General features: G+C 44.1%; 1 protein-coding gene across 3 annotated transcripts in view; it reads left to right on the top strand.

The window, feature by feature from the left end:
* Positions 1-267: 267 nt before the first annotated feature.
* Positions 268-20,621, top strand: part of Rprd1a (regulation of nuclear pre-mRNA domain containing 1A) — a 46,901-nt gene continuing 26,547 nt past the window's right edge. For all 3 annotated transcript variants that reach the window (XR_009375210.1, XM_059246011.1, XM_059246010.1), the window contains exon 1: positions 268-508. Coding sequence is in view for 2 of the 3 variants with exons in the window: in XM_059246011.1 (XP_059101994.1) it covers positions 358-508 (151 nt within the window). In the remaining variant the exon portion in view is untranslated. The remainder of the gene's footprint in view (positions 509-20,621) is intronic.

Here is a 20,621-nt window from a genome sequence, read left to right as displayed (position 1 = left end):
AACCGCTCACCAGAGGCCTGGCCACGCCCCAGGAGGCCCGCCCCCGCCCCGCCCCGCCCCTTTTCCCTTCCCTCTCATAGTTCCGGCCCCTTCCGCTCGGATCCTCCCTTCCACTCCCGCCTCCCGGCGGCGTCTCCTTTCCCAGGATGAGCAGCGCGGGGGGCGGGGGCCCGGCGCATGACGTCACTGCCGGCCGGGCGCCATCTTGCGAGGTTGCGGCCGGCCTCGGACTCGGGGGTGGCGGTGGTGAGGGCGTGGGGAAGGGTGGGGTGTGGGGGCGAGGCGGCGACGAGGGCGGCGACACTCTCCTCCCCTCGGCTCCACGGCGTGGGACGGCGCGGACGTGGTTTCGGAGGGATGTCCGCCTTCTCTGAGGCGGCGCTGGAGAAGAAGCTGTCCGAGTTGAGCAACTCGCAGCAGAGCGTGCAGACCCTGTCCCTGTGGCTCATCCACCATCGCAAACACTCGCGGCCCATCGTCACGGTGTGGGAGCGGGAGCTCCGCAAAGGTGAGCGGCCGGGCGCGTCCCGCCCCGGGCTTCCCGGCTTCCTGGGTCCGGGGTCCTGCTCCAGGCTTCCCCGTCTCTTCCCCAGGTTCCTAGCTTGCCACCCCGAACTCCCCGCGCCGGCTCCCTGAGTTCCTCCCGGGCTCCCTAGTTTTTTCCCAGGTTCCTGGTAATTCGGTCCCGGCTCCCTAGCTTCCCGCGCCGCCTCCTTGCGACCCAGGTTCGCGGTGATCCGGTCCCGGGTTCCCTGATCCCGCGCCCTGCCCCCGGCTCTCCGCTTTCCACTCCGGGCTCCTAGCATCTCGCGCCGCACCCCAGTTTCTTGGATCCCGCGTCCTTTCTCTGGGGTCCCGGCGTCTTGCCCCTGCCACTCCGTGAACCACCCCGACTCCCTGGTACTCGGCTTTTAGCCCTGGCTCTGCGTGTCCCACCCGCGCTGTCCTGAGTCCCCGCCAGGGCTCGCGAGTACTTTCCCGGGGTCTGCGGGCGGAGGGAGTAGTGTGTCCCTCTCTTCGTTCACCACGCCTCCGTGAGAACCGGTGCTTGGTCCGCAGTGACATACTAAAAGTGTAAATAGTCAAAAAAAATCCCACAACCAAGAACTGGATCAGTATCGAGAGGCTTGGGCCCAACACCCGGTTAGAACCCGAAACTCACGCAGTCGGCATTTTTCTCATCCTGTAGTTTTTCATGGAGGATAAGAGAAGGAAAAAAAAGTCAGGAAGTTGAAAGGAAAAAAAATGTAGCGTTGGGAGTTGTGCCCTTTCTATGATAGAGCAGTTTGCTCATGCATAACTAATGCAGGTATGACAGTTTTTGAACCGCGAGTTTACTCCACGTGATGCGGAGTAAAGAGTGCTTGCGTGGTAGGAAAGAGGATCTCATCTGGCGAATTTCTTTTAGCTTTTGGATTGTAGATGCCTTACCTGGAAATGACATTAATCTAAGGACCCTAAGTTCAGCGTCTTCGTTTTACAGAGTGTTTAATAGTGATACCCATAGCAAAGCGAACTTTTTTGAACGGATGTCTTTCACTCCCTGACATGCAAACATTCAGTTCATTCCTGCTGAGTAACTTTATGTGTAAAGAGCTAGTTTGTGTTAGACCCACCGAAAATAAAATAGGTATTGGTGGCCCGGTGTGGTGGCACACACCTTTAATTTTAGCACCCAGGAGTAAGGGTCTCTTATGTTCGAGGTAAGCGAGCTCCAGGTCAGCCAGGGCTACGTAGTACATAGTGAGATCCTGTCTTTTTTCTTTGGCTTAATCTGAATTGTACCTTTAATTTTTAAATCACTGAATACAGTGGCGCTGTTCTTTGTTTCAGACATTCGCATAGATTTCATATAAAGTGTCTGGGCTTTAACCTTTTTTTTTTTGGGATGGATTGTATGTGTGTGTGTGTTTCCAGACAGGGTTTCTCTGTGTATCCCTGGCTGTCCTGGAACTCCCTCTGTAGACCAGGCTGGCCTCAAACTCAGAGCTTTGCCTGCCTCTGCCTCCCAGGTGCTGGGATTAAAGGCGTGCGCCACCACCGCCAGGCAACTCTTTTTTTTTTTTATTATTACATTAATAAAATTAGTTTCATGTGTATGATTGTATGCCTTAATTATGTATGTTCTCTTCTTGCTGTGCCTGATGCCCACGGATTCCAGAAGAGGGCGTTGGGTTCCCAGGAACTGGAGTTACATGTAGATGTGGTTCGACTTGATGTGGGTATTGGGAACTGAACCTGGGTCCTCTGCAATAGCAAGTGCTCTTAACTTCTGAGCCATTTCTCCAGCCCCCTTTCTTATTACACTTACTGTTTGTGTGTACTTACTTGCATGTGGGTACATGTGGAGGTCAGATTGTCTTGTGTGTTTGCTGTGGTTAAGAAGATAGCTTTTAAGCCGGGCGGTGGTGGCGCACGCCTTTAATCCCAGCACTCGCGAGGCAGAGCCAGGCGGATCTCTGTGAGTTCGAGGCCAGCCTGGGCTACCAAGTGAGTTCCAGGAAAGGCGCAAAGAAGAGACAGAGAAACCCTGTCTCGAAAAACCAAAAAAAAGAAGATAGCTTTTAAAAGAAATTGAGCACCGGGCAGCGATGGTGCACACCTTTAATCCCAACACTCCGGGAGGCAGAGCCAGGCGGATATCTGTGAGTTCGAGGCCAGCCTGGTCTACAGAGCGAGATCCAGGACAGCCACCAAAACAACACAGAGAAACCCTTTCTCAAACCTCCCCCCACCACCACCAAAAAAAAAAAAAAATGAGCTACTGTTCTGATTTTCAGTTTGATTACTTGGCTTGGGTTTTAGCTGAGGGGATCAAAAGCTTTGAGAATCCCAGGGGTGGTGGTGGTGGTGGTGTCGGTGGTGGCAGTGGTGGTACACGCCTTTAATCCCGGCACTCAGAAGGCAGAGGCAGGCGGATCTCTGTGAGTTCAAGACCAGCCTGGTCTACAAATCGAGTTCCAGGACAGCCAGGGCTACACAGAGGGGACCCTATCTCGGAAAAACAAAAAGCTCTGAGAAACACTAATAGTGGGAGCTCGGAAGGTAGCTGTGAATTTCAAAGTCAGCCATAGACTTATGGGAGTGGGCAGGCAAGAAAGCATTTACAAACACATGCAGCCAACACAGGGCCAGGACAGTAGGACGCCATCACAAAAGACAGCACCTTTATGCGCTTTTTGCCTGAAGAAACCTAAAAAGGTCATAAGTGACACTTAGTAATTAGGAAAAAAAATAGACCAATGATATCAATGGTTGATTAGTTTGGCAATTAAAAAATATGATAAGCCAGGTGTGGTGGCACATGCCCTTAGTTCCCAGCACTTGGGAGACAGAAGTTGGTGGATATAGAGTGTTCCAGGACAGCTAGGGCTACATAGAGAGATGCTGTCCCCATAAATAAGTAAAAAAGCATGATAATATCGAGAATTGTTGAGGATAAAGAGAAACATTAACAACACTGCTTGGTGGAAGAATTAAAGTGGTATACCTGCTTTAGACATGAACTTGACCTCTAATGAAGTTGAAAGTATATATATGCCTGTTGACATCAACGTTCTCTTGGTAGGAATATATCCTGAAATAGAGAACATGGGCACAGAGTGGTGTATTGCAACCTTATCACAAAAATGAAAATAACTTACTTTTGGGGGTGTGTAGTACTGGGGATTGAACCCGAGGCCTTGCACACCATAGTACTGTTTCTCTAACCCCCAGCCTTACAGTTCTGTGTACAGTGATAGTCTCCTAGTTTGCAATAGTTAAATGATTTGTTGCTATAAGACATGAGGATGCTGAAGTGGATAAAACTGTAGGGATGTGAAGAGGGCACATGGTCTAGGTCCTGTGTGGTAAGGAAAGAAGACCATTGAGTTACATTTATAGCTCTTAAAAAATGGCCTTTAAATTGTGATACTCACACAAGTTAGTAATGCCCAGCAGTTTCGTTGTTGCTTTCTTTTTTAGTCAGTGAGCTAGATGCAGGTGTGTGCTTCTGCAGCTGGCGGGCTCCACCAGCCCATATAAATGCTGCCCAACAGAGTCTGGACATGACAGTATGCGATTTTTTTTTTTAAATGTGTTTTTTTTTGTTGTTCTTTGGTCATTCTGTTGCACAGAAAATGTTTTTTAAATTTTATTTATGTGTAAAGGTGCATATGTATGTTTGTGCACCATTTGTGTGCCTGAGGAGTCCCGAAGAGGATGTTGAAACCTGAAACTGGCATTACAGACAGCTGTGAGCTACCCTGTGGGTGCCCAGAGCCGAACTCCAGTCCTCTGCAAGAACAATTGCTCTTACCTGCTGAGCCATCTTTGCAGCCCCCTTTGCATGGTTCGTTCTTTCTTTCTTTTTTTTTTTTTTTTTTTTTGTTTTGTTTTGTTTTGTTTTGTTTTCGAGACAGGGTTTCTCTGTGTAGCTTTGTGCCTTTCCTGGAGCTCACTTGGTAGCCCAGGCTGGCCTCGAACTCACAGATCCGCCTGACTCTGCCTCCCGAGTGCTGGGATTAAAGGCGTGCGCCACCACCACCCGGCTGCATGGTTCTTTCTTGAGTGTGAGTTTTAAGGGTGACGGTGTGTTGTCAAAAGATTGGGCACTCCTGATCGAGCTATGTGAAACAGCATAACTGAATTAAGGAACAACCAAATCTTGATTAAACAGTCAGGGTATAGACCAGTTTGCCATTTAGAAAAGTTAGAAAACTCTCAAAATCTAGTGTTCACACAAGCTGCAGTTACAAAGAATGCATGTATAGCTCTGGTCTACCTATAATTCCAACTTGGAGGCTGAGGCAGGCAAATTAAAGTTCAACTCTAGTCTGGGCTACATAGATAGATAGACCTTGCCTCCAAACAAACCACCACCTCAACAAAACAAAAGCCATGTGAAAAGCGGTGATTGAGCACTGTATTCCAACATAAAGATTACCATTATGAATGAAAAGGAAGGAATGAGATCTGTGTTAGGTAATGTTGGATATGTTAAACAGAGAGTGGTGCAGGTGTGTGGGCAAATGGTAAGGTGTGCTCTGAGCAGGGCTCAGGGGTGCCCTTACATGGTGAAATGCTTTGTACTTAGAAAAAAAGAATGACATGTAAGTAGATGTTTTGAATGACAGGGAAGACCATGCTGGTGGTGGTGAGCTTGTTTCTGCATAGATCTCACATGGTCTGGATTAATCTGCCCCCAAATTCCTTTCCTCATCACAGGTGATACTTTGTAGGGCCTCACCTGAGTGCTCTTCCACTTCCCTGTGGTTTTGCCCATCGGCGTTAGGATCTTTATCCCCTTCAGCACTGTGGTCATGTACTAGGAAACTATCATTCTATATTGTGTTGTAAGTGGGGTGTGGTGGTGTGGCATGTATGAAGCAGATAATGGGCTCCTTTGGGTTTTCTTATTTCAGTTTTTAGTTGTTTTAGCTCAACTGATTGCCTCTTGATGAAAATTCTTAAGTATTTGTTGAATTTGTATTCACTGATAATGCTTTAGATTAGTAAGAGATGATGTTAAAAAACAATAAAGTAAGTACTATATATTACGTGCTCTAATTTGTTTGATTTTAGAATATTTGCTTTAAAAACAGCAATATAGTATAGGCCCGGCGGCGGCGGCAGTGGCGGCGGCAGCGCATGCCTTTAATCCCAGCACTCAGGAGGCAGAGCCAGGCGAATCTCTGTGAGTTCAAGGCCAGCCTGATCTACAGAGCAAGATCCAGCACAGGCACCAAAACTACACAGAGAAACCCTGTCTTGAAAAAAAACAAACAAACACACACACAAAACAACAAAAAACAAAAACAAAAAAAACACAAAACAAAAAAAAAATAGCAATATATAATATGTCCTTGAAGAGATTCTGTTACAAATTGACAATTTCCTATGTTGTGTGTACTGTTTTCATAGTTGAAAAGAATTGATAGGCCGGACAGTGGTGGCACACGCCTTTAATTCTAGTCCCGGGAAAGCAGAGGCAGGTGGATCTCTGAATTTGAGGCCAGCCTGGTCTACAGAGTGAGTTCCAGGACAGCCAGGGCTACACAGAGAAGCCCTTGTCTCAAACAAAACAACAGTAACAACAACAAAAGAATTGTTCTCAAACCAATACCAACTGTGTCTTTGAAGATAATTGAATTGTAGCTGCATCACTTTTTCCTTGTTTTCATAGATTTTTTTTCACATCCCTTTCCAGGAATAAGACTTGCAGTATAAAGTGATTTTGTATCATTTTTTGGATGGAAAATCTAAATTATCAGTTGGTAGGCCGATCAAGAAAAACAAATCATGAAACATGTCAAATATAAACATCATGTAGTTGTCTCCCATCTTCGGCAGATAATCTTAATTAATACCTAAAACATATTAGCTTCTTTTTTCCTTTATCTTTTTTTTTAAATTTGTGATATTTGCATTTACTACATTCGTTAAATATTTAAAAATTACTAAGTTGACTTCCTGCAACCTTGAATGTTTTGATGAAAGTGTCTTTCCTAAAAGAATGTTAGGAAGAGGAGTGACTGTTTTTACATTGTTTGTAGTGCTGTGGGTAGAGTTTGGGTCTCTTAATGCTGAGTGAGCAAGCACTCTACCACTGAACTACCTCAGCCCCTGCAGATCTTTTAAGTGCCTTAATGGGAAATGAATTCTCATGTTTGTTTCTGAATTCAGTCTATTACATCACACATCTCATGACTGCTGCAAGGCACCACTAATGTGTGTGAGAGCAGCAGGAAAAGAGAGGATAATTGAGCATTGTTGTAGAGGTAGTTCTGATTCCATGGACCCCCAGGAGATGGTTTTGAGGGTCCCGGGGACCCACAGGCAAAGGAATATTTATATTTCCTATAAATGGGTGATTAGATAAGAAGCAGAAGATGTGTTGCTGTGCCATAGGCAGACATGGTCTTTCTGAAATACCAATTCCTCTGAATTGAAATTCCCCCTGCTTTGTAATAGGTTTTTCTTGGTTTCAGGAGCCATTTCCCCAGCCCAAGATGTTTTTGTTTGTTCGTTTGTTTTAGTAAAATGAATATTCATTTAAATGTACGCATTTCAAATGATCTGTTGCTTTATTCAGGAAAAGATTGTTGCATTCCTCTTAGGTTTTCTTTCCTGTGATGTACATTAAAAAAAAATGGCTGTTGTTGTTGTTCCTAGTTAAGCAAGTTACCTTTAATTTCTAATAAAAATAAACATGTGCTCTTACATTAAACCAACAAGTATAATTTTTTTAAATATTTTTTAAATAATTTTTAAACCAACAGGTTTAAAAAAAATGAGGGGAAAGGGCCTGTAAGATGGTTCAGTTTGTAAAGGTGTTTGCTGCCAGGCCTGATGATTTGAGTTCTTTTCCTGCTACCTCCATGGTGGAAAGAGTTGTCCTTTGACCTCCCCATGCCTACCGAAGAACACACATGCCATGTACATAATATAAAAGAAGTTTCTTGTGTGTGTTTGTATGCATGGATGTGAGTGCAACCTATATTTATGTACATGTCAGTGTCAGAGGTTGTGGATGATGTCTCTCCTCAGAAACTACCTAGTGTTTTGAGATAGGGTCTCTCCTCCAGGGCTTACTGATTAGGGTAAGCTGGCTAGCCAGTGTGTCCCAGGGATCTGCCTGTCTCTGCCTCCTCATTGCTGGAATGCACTGCCTGACTTCTATGGGTTCTGGGAATTGAATTGAATTCAGGTTATGCACCAGGCAGGAGCCATTTCCCCAGCCCAAGGTGTTTTTGTTTGTTCATTTGTTTTAGTAAAATGAGTATTCATTTGAATGTACACATTTCAAATGATCTGTTGCTTTATTCAGGAAAAGATTGTTGCATTCCTCTTAATGGACTAAGATGATTTAGCAGATAAAATGACACAGCTTTCTTTTCACGGAGCTTACATGGCAGCCAGGGAAGTGGATTCTGCTACTGAGTAACTAACTGTACAGGGGACCTAGCTTAGTTTAGGGAATTGGGAAGACCTTTAAAGTTTGTTAGTAAGTATAATTTTCTAGAAACTGTACTGAGTTGTGTTCTCAGCTGCCCTGATCCTTTGAATGTGGGCATTTGCCATGGCATTTTCATGGAACATTTCAAATTGATTTCTGTCTTGGAGGAAGGGAGGGAAGTAGCCTCTGAGATAACCTTTGGTGGCTTCTCATTGTTCCGCCCTGCTGGTCTGTGTTCTCAGGTACTGCTGCCACTCTGACCATGGCTGCAGGGCATCACCCATTGCTCCAACCCCACAGCTCTTTCCTCCTTCAGAATTTTCTTGTGTGTTCTTGTTTTTCTGTATTAGCTGTTGAATCATCTTTACAGGTTGCAAGAAAAAAAAGCATTTTGGTATTTGGGAGGGCATCATTTCAATCTCTTACCCTCCTAATCTTTGTGACGGCAACCTTTTTAGTCTGATAACTAGTCTTAGTCTGCGTGTGTGGTGGTTGTAGTGGTTCTCAAACTTGTTCACTATCCTCCCTCTCTCTCTGTCTTCCTTGTGAAAAAAGACTTAACTGAAAAAAGTCAGTTGTGTTTTTGTAGATTAAGAAAAAGATCTGTATTGTTGAATGTTTGTCCGGTGGCACTTTGGTCCAGTTTTAGGGAATGTAGTTCTGATTCAGGGACAGTTGAAGTAAAGCTCACCATTTCACTCAGCATGTTACCTTCATCTTTAGTATTTGCAAACATCCTGAGTAATAGTAGTGTTTGTTCCTAGGTTGTGATTTTGAGTTTACTCATTTCATATTTACTTAGAGGCAGGGTCTTATGTAACTTAGTCCAGCCTTGACTTACTTGCTCTGCATCTGAGGATGACCTTGATTTCTTGGTCCTCCTGTCCTAAAATACTATTTTAAGGTGTGTTACTTTTATGTTGCATTTGTTTAACTCTGTGAAGCTGTGTTACTGTACCTGTCTAAAAACCTGATGGTCTAATAAAGAACTGGCCAATAGCAAGGCAGGAGAAAGGATAGGTGGGGCTGGCAGGCAGAGAGAATATATAGAGGGAGAAATCTGGGAGGAGACACTGGAGTCAGAGAAGGAGGAGGACTCCAGGGCCCAGCCACCCAGCTATACAACCAGCAAGCCACGGTGTAAGAGAACAGGAAAAGCCCAGAGGCAAAAGGTAGATGGAATAATTTAAGATAAGGAAAGCTGGCAAGAAAGAAGCCAAGCTAAGGCTGGGCATTCGTAATTAAGAATAAGCCTCTGTGTGATTTATTTGGGAGCTGGGCGGCAGGCCCCCCACAAAAGAGTAGAATACTAACGACACCTGTCTCTACCTCTTCAGAGCAATTTTATAGATTATTCTTAAAAAACAAATTTAGTTTGAGTAGTTAAGGACTGTATTCCAGCTAAACCACCAGATCCTCCAATTGTCTTAGCAGTATATTGTAAAGTATTGTTTTTTGTCTGGTTGGTTTTTTGAGTTAAAAGTCTTGCTGAAATGTGGCCCTGTCTTGGTACTTGCTGTATAGCTCATGCTGGTACCTGACTTTGGATTCTTGGCAGTCCTCCTGCTGTAGTCTTCCGAGTGCCCAGTACAAGGTAGTATCTTTTTTTGGGGGGGGGCGGGACAAGGTCTCCCTACATTTTTTAAAAAAGATCTATGTGTGAGTGTTTTGCCTGCATGTGTCTGTGCATCACATGTGTGCTTGGTGCCCATGCATGTCAACAGGGTATTTGATCCCCTGGAACTGGCATTATGAATGGTTGTGAAGCCACCATGTGGGTGCTGGGAACTGATCCGTAGTCTTGCAAGAGCATATGCTCTTACCCACTGAGACATCCTTCAAGTCCCCAGGCAGTGCTTTTCCCCACGTGTCAACTTTAATGGAAATATCTGCTGCTCAACCTGAGTCTCCAGCCTACAGCCTTCAGAACTCTGTTGGCACTCCTGATTCTCAGGGATCCAACTAGAGCTACACTATTGGCTTTGTTGGATTTCTAGTTTGTCCTGTGGATCTGGGGACTTAACAGCCTCTTTAATCCCATGAGCTGATTTCCCATAACAAATATCTATGTCTTTCTCTGAACACATGCTATGTGTTAGGTCTTCCTTAGTGTTACTCTAACTCAGAGTTACCTGGGCATTTTACATTGAGTCAGCTGATATGTTTACAGCTGATGGTTTAGATGGTGTTAATTCTGCTGTATACCTCAACACACTCATGACTAGTTGAAGTTTTAGATATTTTAACATTTTTAAAAAAGATTTCTTTATTTTATGTATGAGTGCCCTATCTGCATGTATGCCTTTATGCCAGAAGAGGGCAGCAAATCCCACTAGAGATGGTTGTGAGCCATCTCGTGGTTGTTGGGAATTGAAGTCAGGGCCTCTGGAAGAGCAGCCAGTCTGCTTAACTGCTGAGCCCTCTCTCCAGCCTGAATTTTTAGATTAAAAAAAAAAAAAAAGGAGCTGAGCCGTGGTGGCTCACGCCTTTAATCTCAGCCCTCAGAAGGCAGAGGCAGGTGGATCTCTAAGTTTGAGGCCAGCCTGGTCTACAGAGTGAGTTCCAGGACAGCCAGGGCTACATAGAGAACCCCTGCCTTGAAAACAAACAAACAAACAAACAAACAAATTATGTGTGTATGTGTTGGGGAATGTATTCCTGTGAGTGCAGATTCCTTTGGAGGCCTGAAGAGAACATCAGATCCCCTGGTGCTGGAATTACAGGCAATTGTGGGCTGCCCGGTGTTGGTTCTGGGAACTGGTCCTTGGTCCTCTGCAAGAGCAGCAAGTACTCTTAATTTCTGAGCCTCTAACCCCAAACTCAATGATTTTCTTAATCATGGACTTGAATTTCCACCACCAGATGAATAGATAAACAAATGTGATATATCTATATACTAGAGTAATATTCAACCACAAAAAGAAAGTGCTGATATATATAGCAGGGTGGACAAACCTTATAAACATCATGGGAAGCAAAAAGCTTTACACAGAAGGTCATATACTGTATAATTCTGTTTATATGAAATACATAAATTAGAGAAAATCATAGACTAGAAAGTGGTAGTTCAGAGGGAAGGGAAGAAAGGAGAGAAGTGGGAATGAATGTTTAATGGATATGATGGGTCTGTGGAGGAACTGAAAATGTATTGGAACTACATAGAGTAATGGTTACATAATCTCACAAATGTGCTAAGCACTCCTGAATGATTGTCTTCCTTAATGTGGTTATTTTGTTAAGTGAGTTTTATCTTAACAAAAATAATACTACCACTTTGCACTTTTTGTGTGTACTTGTATGTTCTTTCTCTTTCTTGTTTCTTCTGTTTCCCATCTTTCTGTCTTAGGCACTGTCTTAGGGTTTCTATTGCTATGAAGAGACACAATGACTGTGGCAACTTTTATAAAGGAAACATTTAATGAGGTGGCTTACAGTTCAGAGGTATAGTCCATTCTCATGATGGTGGGGCATGGCAGCAGACATAGTGCTGGAGAAGGAGCTGAGAGTTCTACATCTTGATCTGAAGGCACCAGGAAGTGAACTGAGACACTGGGCATGGCTTGAGCATATATGAGACCTCAAAGTTCACCTCCACAATGATATACTTCCTCCAACAAGGTCATACCTACTCCAACAAAGCCACAACCTCCTGATAGTGCCATTCCCTATGAGCTTTTGGGGGCCAATTACATTCAAACTACCACAGGCACTAATGAATAAATGTGAATTTTTTTTGCATTTTGATTTTTCTTCAGGTATGAGGTTGCACGTCTGTAATCAAAGCATTCTGGAAACAGAGACACAAATTCAAGGTTAGCCTTGTCTACATAGTGAGATGGACTCCAATTTACCAACCAAATAAAATACCCTTGACAGCATGGTGCCTGGTCCACAGAGTGAGTTCCAAGATAGTCAAGGCTACACAAAGACACCCTGTCTGAAATAAACAAAAACAAACAAAAGCCCATGGTTTCAGAGGTCTCATCTGTGATCAGTAGCTCCATTGCTTTTGGACCTAACAGGCAGACTGTCAGGGCAAGGGGCATGTATATAGTAGAGCAAAGCTTGGTTCATGGTGGCCAAGAAGCAGAAAGAGGACATAAGTGACTGACTAAAGACAAGGTATACTTTCCAAGCCTAACCTGGTTCACTTCCTAAAACTCCCACTATCTCCCTAGCCTGTCAGGGATGAATCAGTGAGTGCACTGATCGTTTCCATGAGCTAGGCTCCAAAAATCCAGAAATTTAGTGATTCTGTAGTAGTCATCCAGGAATTGTCCATTACTATAGGCCTTACTCTGAAAGTTCTGCCGTGCAGGCCATCATTAGTGCCATTGTCTCTGTTCCATAGAAGACAGTGCCCATTCTTTGTCTTAAAGACCTCAGTAAGAGGCCACTGAGGTATCTCAGTAGGTAAAGGCACTCGCCAAGCCTGATAACCTCAGTTTGAGCCCCTGGACCCACATGATGCAAGGAGAAAACTTGACTCCTGCAAGTTGTCCTGGCTTCCAAACCTGCACCTCTCTTTGTCCCTCCCCTCCCCAAGTAAGTGACTGGGAGCTAAGGTAACTGGAGGGGAGAAGGGTTGGAAAGAGATTGCAGGAAGGGATTGGATGGATTTAGAAATAAAATTACATAAGCTAAGTCAGTGACTGAACCGTCCTTCTGAACCATGTAACAGTTACAAATAAAAAAGAGAGTAATCCTAGCTTTTGTGTTTGCTTTCATACTTACCCTGTCTGTTGAGTATTATTTCTTAGGACTTTTAATTATTATCTAGTGTTTTTCAGATTAGCTTTAAAGAGTCCTTTTAGTATGCCTTATATGTTAGGTCTACTAGTGTTGAACTAACTTGCCTTAGTTTGAAAGGTCTTATGCAGGCAGATTTTTCTTAGGGCTGCCAGCTCACAAAAAACAACACAGAGACTTATTAATTATGAAAGCTCGGCCTATAGCTTAGGCTTGCCCCAATAGCTCTTTTTTTAAATTAATTTATTTATAAAATTTTTTTATTATCAGCTTGATACAGTACAAATTCTTATCCTAATAGTGAAATGTTTTACTGAAGCTTACCCAGTGATTGAGTAAAACCAAAACTTATTATAAGCCACCCAATAGCTCTTATAACTTAAATTAACCCATATTTTTAATCTGTGTTCTTTTACATGGCTTGGTTATACTCTGTACTGATCATCCTGCTTCCTCTCCATCTGGCTGGCCACTCTGCCTTTCTTCTTCCCCGAGACCTCTCTGTCTCCAGAAGTCCTGCCTAACTTCTTCCTGTCTTGGTATTGGCCATTGAGCTCTTTATTAAACCAGTCACAGTGACACATCTTCACACAGTATAAAAGAATATTACACAGTCACCTTAGGCTTTCTTTCAGCTTTAAAAGGCAGTCTTCTGGGGGCTGGAAAAATGGCACAGTACTCAAGAGCACTGGCTATTCCCAGAGGACCTGGGTTCAATTCTCAGCACCCATAGAGCATCTCACAACTGTATCTCCAGTTCTAGAGGATCTTTTGGATTCTAGGCACCAGGCACCCAAGTAGTACAGACATACATTGCAAGCAAAACACCCATACAGGCAAAAAATAAAATCTTGTTTTTAAGGGTTGTTTCATAGCTCCCTCTGTGCCTGAACTCATGTAATCCCACCACAGGCTCCTGTGTGCTGGGATTACAGGCAGGAATAGCTGTGCCCACTCACAATTGCTGGTTAATTCCACCCCTTTCAGGACTTGATGTTGTCTCTGTCTTCTCATGCCCATTGTTTCTGATGAGAAATTGGCTTTTAGTTCCCTTGTATAGAGAACAGTTACTTCTTATGCTTTTCAGACCTCACTGTTGTCATTCATAGTTTGAGTGTAGCGGTCTCTGTGTAAGTCCTTCTGAGTTTATCCTACTTTGAATTCACTAAGATTGGGTTTTTAGATTCCCATTTTTGCTCAAGTTTTAGAGTTTTCAACCATTACAGTAATCCCACTCTCCCACATGGCATGTGTTCCAACTCTCAACCCATGACTCCCCAAACCCCAGGTAGCACTGAATCCTGTTCTCACTGTTTCCCATTTAAACATAAACACAGATTTAATGGATTTTCCATCTTAGCAAAGCATGTGTCAGGCACTGTGCCCATAACATTACCTATAATCAGATGGTTCTTGTTCCAGCCACCTGTTCCCAAGTACCTGAAGGGGTTAAGCGGCGGCACTTGTGGCTGGCCGCCGAGTCACAGCACCAATGAAGGGGTTAAATGCGGTGCTCATGGCTGGCTGCCTCCCGTGGCAGTTGCGGCAGCCATAGAGAGTGCTGGATGCGGTGGTGGAAGAATCATGAGCCATGGTTACCGTTTTAGAGCTTTATTAGGAGGAAGGGGGGGGGGAGACCAACCGAGAGACTGAGTGCGGAGGGAAAGTACAGAGAAAATACGGAAAGAGGGCCCATGGGAGGGCATGCCCGCTTTTTAGGCTGGGACACTGTCGTAGGCTGATGACATAAGGACATAATCCTTACAGTACCTGGCAGCTGCTTCCCAAATTACCACACAGAGGTTTATATTGTAAACGTTTGGTCAGATAGCTCAGACTTGCTACTAGCTAACTCTGAAATCTAAATTAACTCATAATTCTTTTTTTTTTTTTTTTTTTTTTTTTGGTTTTTCGAGACAGGGTTTCTCCGTGTAGCTTTGCGCCTTTCCTGGAACTCACTTGGTAGTCCAGGCTGGCCTCGAACTCACAGAGATCCGCCTGGCTCTGCCTCCCGAGTGCTGGGATTAAAGGCGTGCGCCACCACCGCCCGGCAACTCATAATTCTTATCTATGTTTAGCCATGTGGCTTGGTAGCTTTTCTCAGTATGGCATTCTCATCTCGCTTCTCTGTTTGCTGGCAACCCTCTGACTCCACCCTTCTCCTTCCCATGACCCTTAGTTTGGTCGCCTTGCCTATGCTTCGTGCCTGGCTACTGGCCAATCAGCATTTTATTAAACTAATTCGAGTGACAAATCTTTACAGTGTATAAGAGGATTGTTCCACAGCACATACCTTTTAAAATGTCACAGCAAAACTAGCACAAGTTTCTTTTTGCCTTAAAACTCCAGAGTAGGAGATCTGTCCTTGCTGCTAACCATAGTAACTTGAGCATATGATTTTTTTCTTATTAAGAGGAGGGTTTCACTTTGCTAGTTCTTTCTGGTATTGTTATCATAGCATTTATTACACGTGTTTTTTAACATGTCTGTGTTGAATTTTTTATTACTGGAAGACTGATCCTTTTGCCCAGTGTGTGTTTTTTTTTTTTTTTTCAGAACAGCTCAGTAGACATTTTATAGGTATGTAGTAAATGAATTATTGATCGATTCTCAGAAAATAAAAGAATTGCACAATATTTTGCTTTTCATTTTAAAAGTAAAGGGCCCATTAGAAACTTGTGGCCTCTTCAGAGAATGACATCCTTGCATAGTTCCTAATACTGATGACTGGTGCCTTCCTTCCTGTTTTCCTTGGCCACTCATGCTAAAGAGTTTTCAGTTGGCCAGCGTGGTGGTACACACCTTTGATCCCATTACTAGGGAGGCAGAGGCAGGTGGATCTGTTCTAGCTCAAGGCCAACATGGTGTGCATTATGAGTTTTGGGCTAGCCAGAACTAGGAGTTTTCAGTTGCATTGATCTTTTTCAAGAGTGGGCTTTGTTCAATTCCTTCTTCCTTTTCTCTCTCCCCCTCCCCCCTGCCCCCCCAGACAGGGTTTCTCTTGTATAGTTTTGGTGTCTGTCCTGAATCTTGCTCTGTAGACCAGGCTGGCCTCGAACTCACAGAGAACTGCCTGTCTCTGCCTCCTGAGTGCTGGGTTTAAAGGCATGCACCACTGCCGCCTTCTTTTTCTTTTAAATTGTAAATAATTTATTTAAATTTATTTTATGTGCATTGGTGTGAAGATGTCAGATCCACTGGAACTGGAGTTACAGACAGTTGTGAGCTGCCATGTGGGTGCTGGGAATTGAACCCAGGTCATCTGAAAGAGCAGCCAGTGCTCTTAACCACTGAGCCATCTCTCCAGCCCCCCTTCTTCCTTTTCAATTTAATTGATCTCTTCATTATTTCTTCCCTTCTACTTGCTTAGGTTTATTTTGTGGTGCCTCCATGCCTTCCTAGATTTTGGCGCTCCAGCTTGCATTATTGATTTGAGACATCTTTTCTGCAGTGTGTATTTATGGTGTTTGGTTTCCTTTCTTGGCACTACTTTGCTTGTGTCCCATAGATTTGAAATGTATTTTTAAACATATTTTCATGCATTTTTATGATGGTTGCTTTAAGGCTTTTTGTCAGATGAAGATGATTATCGTATCTCCTTGGTGTTGGCATATATTGATTATTGTGTTTTTTCTTTTGGGGGGGGGGAGTTTGAGACAGGGTTTCTCTGTAGCTTTTGGAGCCTGTCCTGGAACTCACTTTGTAGACCAGGCTGTCCTCGAACTCACTGAGAGTCACTTGCCTCTGTCTCTCAAGTGCTGGGATTAAAGGTGTGCGGGCCCCCCCCCCCCCCCTGTGTTTTTTCATTCTATTTGAGAGCTTGTCTCTAGTTGTGGTGAATAAAAACTGATTCATTGCCATCAGCACTTGGGAAACAGAAACACCATTCCAAGTTCAAAGAACAGTGAGAACCTGTCTCAGAAAACAACAGATAAGAAACAAACCCCCCCAAAAAGTTGATTCATATTTTGTTTTGTTTTTGAGACCCAGTTTCACGGTATAGCCTTGGCTGTCCTGAAATTCATTGTGTAGGCCAGGCTGAACTATAGATCTTCCCTGCCTCTGCGTCCCCCTGGGTTTGAAGGTAAGTACCACTACATCTAGCTTTGATTCAGATTTACCGCATGATGTTATAAAACTCACAGTCTTGTTTTAGTTGGATCTCAGACACAGCACATCATATGGTGGCTGTTGGGGCTGGTGGGGATTCACTAGGTCTTCACTGACATCACAGGGAGGAAGGGAATGGGTGTATTGCCTGTCACTGCTGGGCTTTTGTGAGAGCAGGTCTCCCATGACACGCTGCTTCAGGGAAGTGCTGCTTCCTTGCTAGGGAGAGGCTGCAGGACTTTGTGTCAGGATCCTGTGAAGATGGAATTCCAGATTTCCCATCTGATCTTTGCTGTTGGAATGTGGCTACAGGTTAGTTCTATAGTATTTGGCAGGAGTGTGGCAGTTATTGGGTCTGGAGAGCTGGTTCATTGATTCAGAGCACTGGCTGCTCTTCCAGGTCCTGTGCCATTTCCAGCACCTGCATGGTAGCTACCAACTCCAGTTCCAGGGGATCCAGTGCCCTCTTCAGGCCTTTGTGGGCACCAGGCATGCATGTAATATACACATGTACTTGCAAACACCCCTCCCTCCACATGCACACACAGGAAGTTTTCTGTTTTGCTCGGAGCTCGCTCTTTCTTTCTTTCTTTCTTTCTTTCTTTCTTTCTTTCTTTCTTTCTTTCTTTCTTTCTTTCTTTCTCTCTCTCTCTCCCTCCCTCCCTCCCTCCCTCCCTCCCTCCCTCCTTCCTTTTTTTTTTTTTTTTGAGTGAGAGGATTATAAGGAGTTCTCAGAATGTCTCTCTCTTTTTTTGTTTTTTGTTTTTTGTTTTTTGTTTTTCGAGACAGGGTTTCTCTGTGTAGCTTTGCGCCTTTCCTGGAACTCACTTGGTAGCCCAGGCTGGCCTCGAACTCACAGAGATCCGCCTGGCTCTGCCTCCCGAGTGCTAGGATTAAAGGCGTGCGCCACCACCACCCGGCAGAATGTCTCATATTTTAACCTTGGTTCCAAAAGAGGAAAAATTGAAAATAGTACATTGATGGTTAGGACCCCAACAATCTTCTGGTATGCAGTGTGTGGGTGGAAGCCAGAGCAAAACCTCTGGTTATTCTTCTACAGCTGTCTGTGGCCTCATTTTTTAAAAAAGACAGAGCCTCTCACTGGGACCTTCGGGGCTTGCTGATCGGGCTAGGCTGTGTGGCCAGCAAGCCCAGGGGATCTACTTGTGTCTGCCTCCTCAGCACCACTTTTTTGGGGGTCTGTTTTTTGAGATGGGATCTTACTGTATAGACAGGATGACCTGGAACTCACAGAGATCTGCTTGCCTCTGCCTCCTCAGTGTGGAGATTAAAGGCAAGTGCCACTGTGCCTGGCCTAATTTCATGGACTTCTATAGTAACAGAACAAAGAAAGCTATAAAGTTAAGACACTTTTCAAATACATTGGTGAGTACGTCAGGTAAGCAGATTATAGCAGAATGAGGAGAACTCTGCTATAGGACTTTGTTCTTAGACAGCATTCTTCCTTAGCTCTTTTGTTTGTTTGTTTTTCAAGACAGGATTTTTCTTTGTATCCCTGGCTGTTAAACCAGGTTGGCCTCAAACTCATGTTGATCTGCCTGTCTCTGCCTCCCAGGTGGTGGGATTAAAGGCATGCACCATCACCTAAGGCTTCTTTCTTAGCTCTTTAATTGTTGGAAAGGCGCGTGCGTGCGCGTGCGTGTGTGGTCTATACATACACTCTAAAGGATTTTTATCTATTAGTCACAGGATATTATGTCTGGCTCAGAGGTGGTCAAGAAATGGCTGTTTAGGGAGTTAAAGATAGCTAAATTGTCATTAAGCTCAGGGCCTGTAACGTTCCAGCCTCTCCATAGCTCTCCTTTGCAGACATAGCTTCTTTCCAGGAATTCTTGTTCACACTTACCCAGCCAATTCATATTATCTCTCTTTCTGTCTTCGTCTCTGTCTCTCTTTCCTTCCTTTCTCTCCCCTCTCTCTCTCCCCTCTCTTTCTCCCCTCTCTCTCTCCCTCCCTCCCTCCCTCCACTTTTCTCTTTCTACCTGTCTCCCTCCAAGGCATTGTGCATACCAAGTAAGTGTTCTTCCATGGAGCTGTATTCACAGTCCTTGGAACTCTTCAGCTTGTGAACATGGAATATCTCACTGTAAATGAAACAGTATCTTTGACTTCTGAACCTTAGCAACCATGCCCTTCTGTGTCTGGCTCTGTGGTTTGACTTTGGGTTCTGTGTAAGAAGAAGAATAGTGCTTATCTGTTTGTGGCTGGATTATTCCACTTGGCATGATGTCCTCAGAGTTCATCTGTGTTGTAGACTGTCAGAATTTTCTTCCTTTGTCAGGCTGAATAGCATTCAGAAAGGGTGAACAGCACATTTTATCTGTTAGTGAACATGTGGGATATTAGATCTTGGCTGATTTCATGCCTACCTCTTTCACTATGGGTAAACAGCGTTTTTGATATTTCTTTGTTCAATACCAAATAGCTATAACAATTCCTTACATTCTTTGGGTTAAATTAGTTAATATATACATTGCTTAGAGTAGTGTGTAGTGTGGGAGCCCGTTTTCAGGTTCCTCGTGGCTTTACCCAGCAGGTCTGCATAGAGAGGATGATTGGACCACGGGCCTGAGTGCAGGTGTCTGAAATGGTCTGCACTTGGCTGTGCTGGGGAAGGGGGGGAGTCTTTTGCTCCACCCCCTTGGCGTCTCTATAAATACCCTGGGGCAGAGACAGTCAGGGCCCATTGGAGTAGGTCCCAGGCCCTCTCGAGGCTATCCTGTATTTTCTGTTTTTTTAATCTCCACACTCTAAATCCTTCTATCTAATATTTTCTGCTGCTCGCACTCAAGAAAACTCTGGGGAACTGTGGGGTTGGAGGGTAAACACCCTGCAGTGTAGCACATAGTAAAAGTTCAAAAAGTGTTGTCATAACTAAGAAAGGACCCCATTCATTGGCTCAAGCTCCCATTCAGAAGTACTGTAAGCAGTCTCTCATTTAGATAAAAAAACAAGTTTTAAAAATCATTTGATATGTGGGGGACAGTGGTAGGGCTGCAGAAGTAAATAAGTAAATAAAGTCATTTGATAGAGACTGGATGTGGTAGTGCATGTCTTTAATCCCAATTCTCAGGAAGCAGAGGCAGGATGCTCTCTGAGTTTGAGGTCAGCCTGGTCTACATAGCAAAATCCAGGACAGCCAGGATTATATAGAGAGACATTGTCAAATTGGGCTGGAGAGGTGGCTTGGTGATTAAGAACAGTGGCTGTTCTCCCAGAGGACCTGAGTTCACGTGGGGGAGCTCACAACCACCTGTAACTCCAGTCCCAGAGGGTCTGACCTCTATGATGCATGCAGTACATCATATACACTCAGACAAATAACATGCATATATACACATAAGTAAAACATAAAAGTTAGAAAAATAATTTGATGAAAGAGAAAACAAAAACTTGATAACGATCAGCCTTTTCCATGGGTTTGGGATGATGGGAGAGAAAGTGAAAACTTGAATTGATAACTCAATCAGCCTTTCCCATGGATGAGATTGAGAGAGTGCTCATAAGTAAAAAGAGAAGGCAGAATACTGGGAAAGTTGCTCTTATATCCCTCTTTTCAGAGAGAGAGGGTCTTGATGTCTTCATTGGCCATAGCCTGTAACCAGAGAAGAAACTCATTGAACTTAGTGCCATTTTTACATTGCTCCACACCAGCACCTTTTAACATCAGGAAAAGGTGCAGGCAGAAGGCTGAAGAGTGGAGTGGCTCAGCTTATCGTCTAACCAGCCATCTCTCTCTGTTTTATTGTGTAATAGGAGAAGACTGGGCTTCCAGCTCGCTCTTAAAGGTGTGAACTGAAAA

Source organism: Peromyscus eremicus, chromosome 19 (assembly GCF_949786415.1).
Source record: "Peromyscus eremicus chromosome 19, PerEre_H2_v1, whole genome shotgun sequence".
Lineage (NCBI taxonomy): Eukaryota > Metazoa > Chordata > Mammalia > Rodentia > Cricetidae > Peromyscus > Peromyscus eremicus.
The sequence above is the reverse complement of the archived record's forward strand: the minus strand, read 5'-3'. Positions and strand labels throughout refer to the sequence as shown.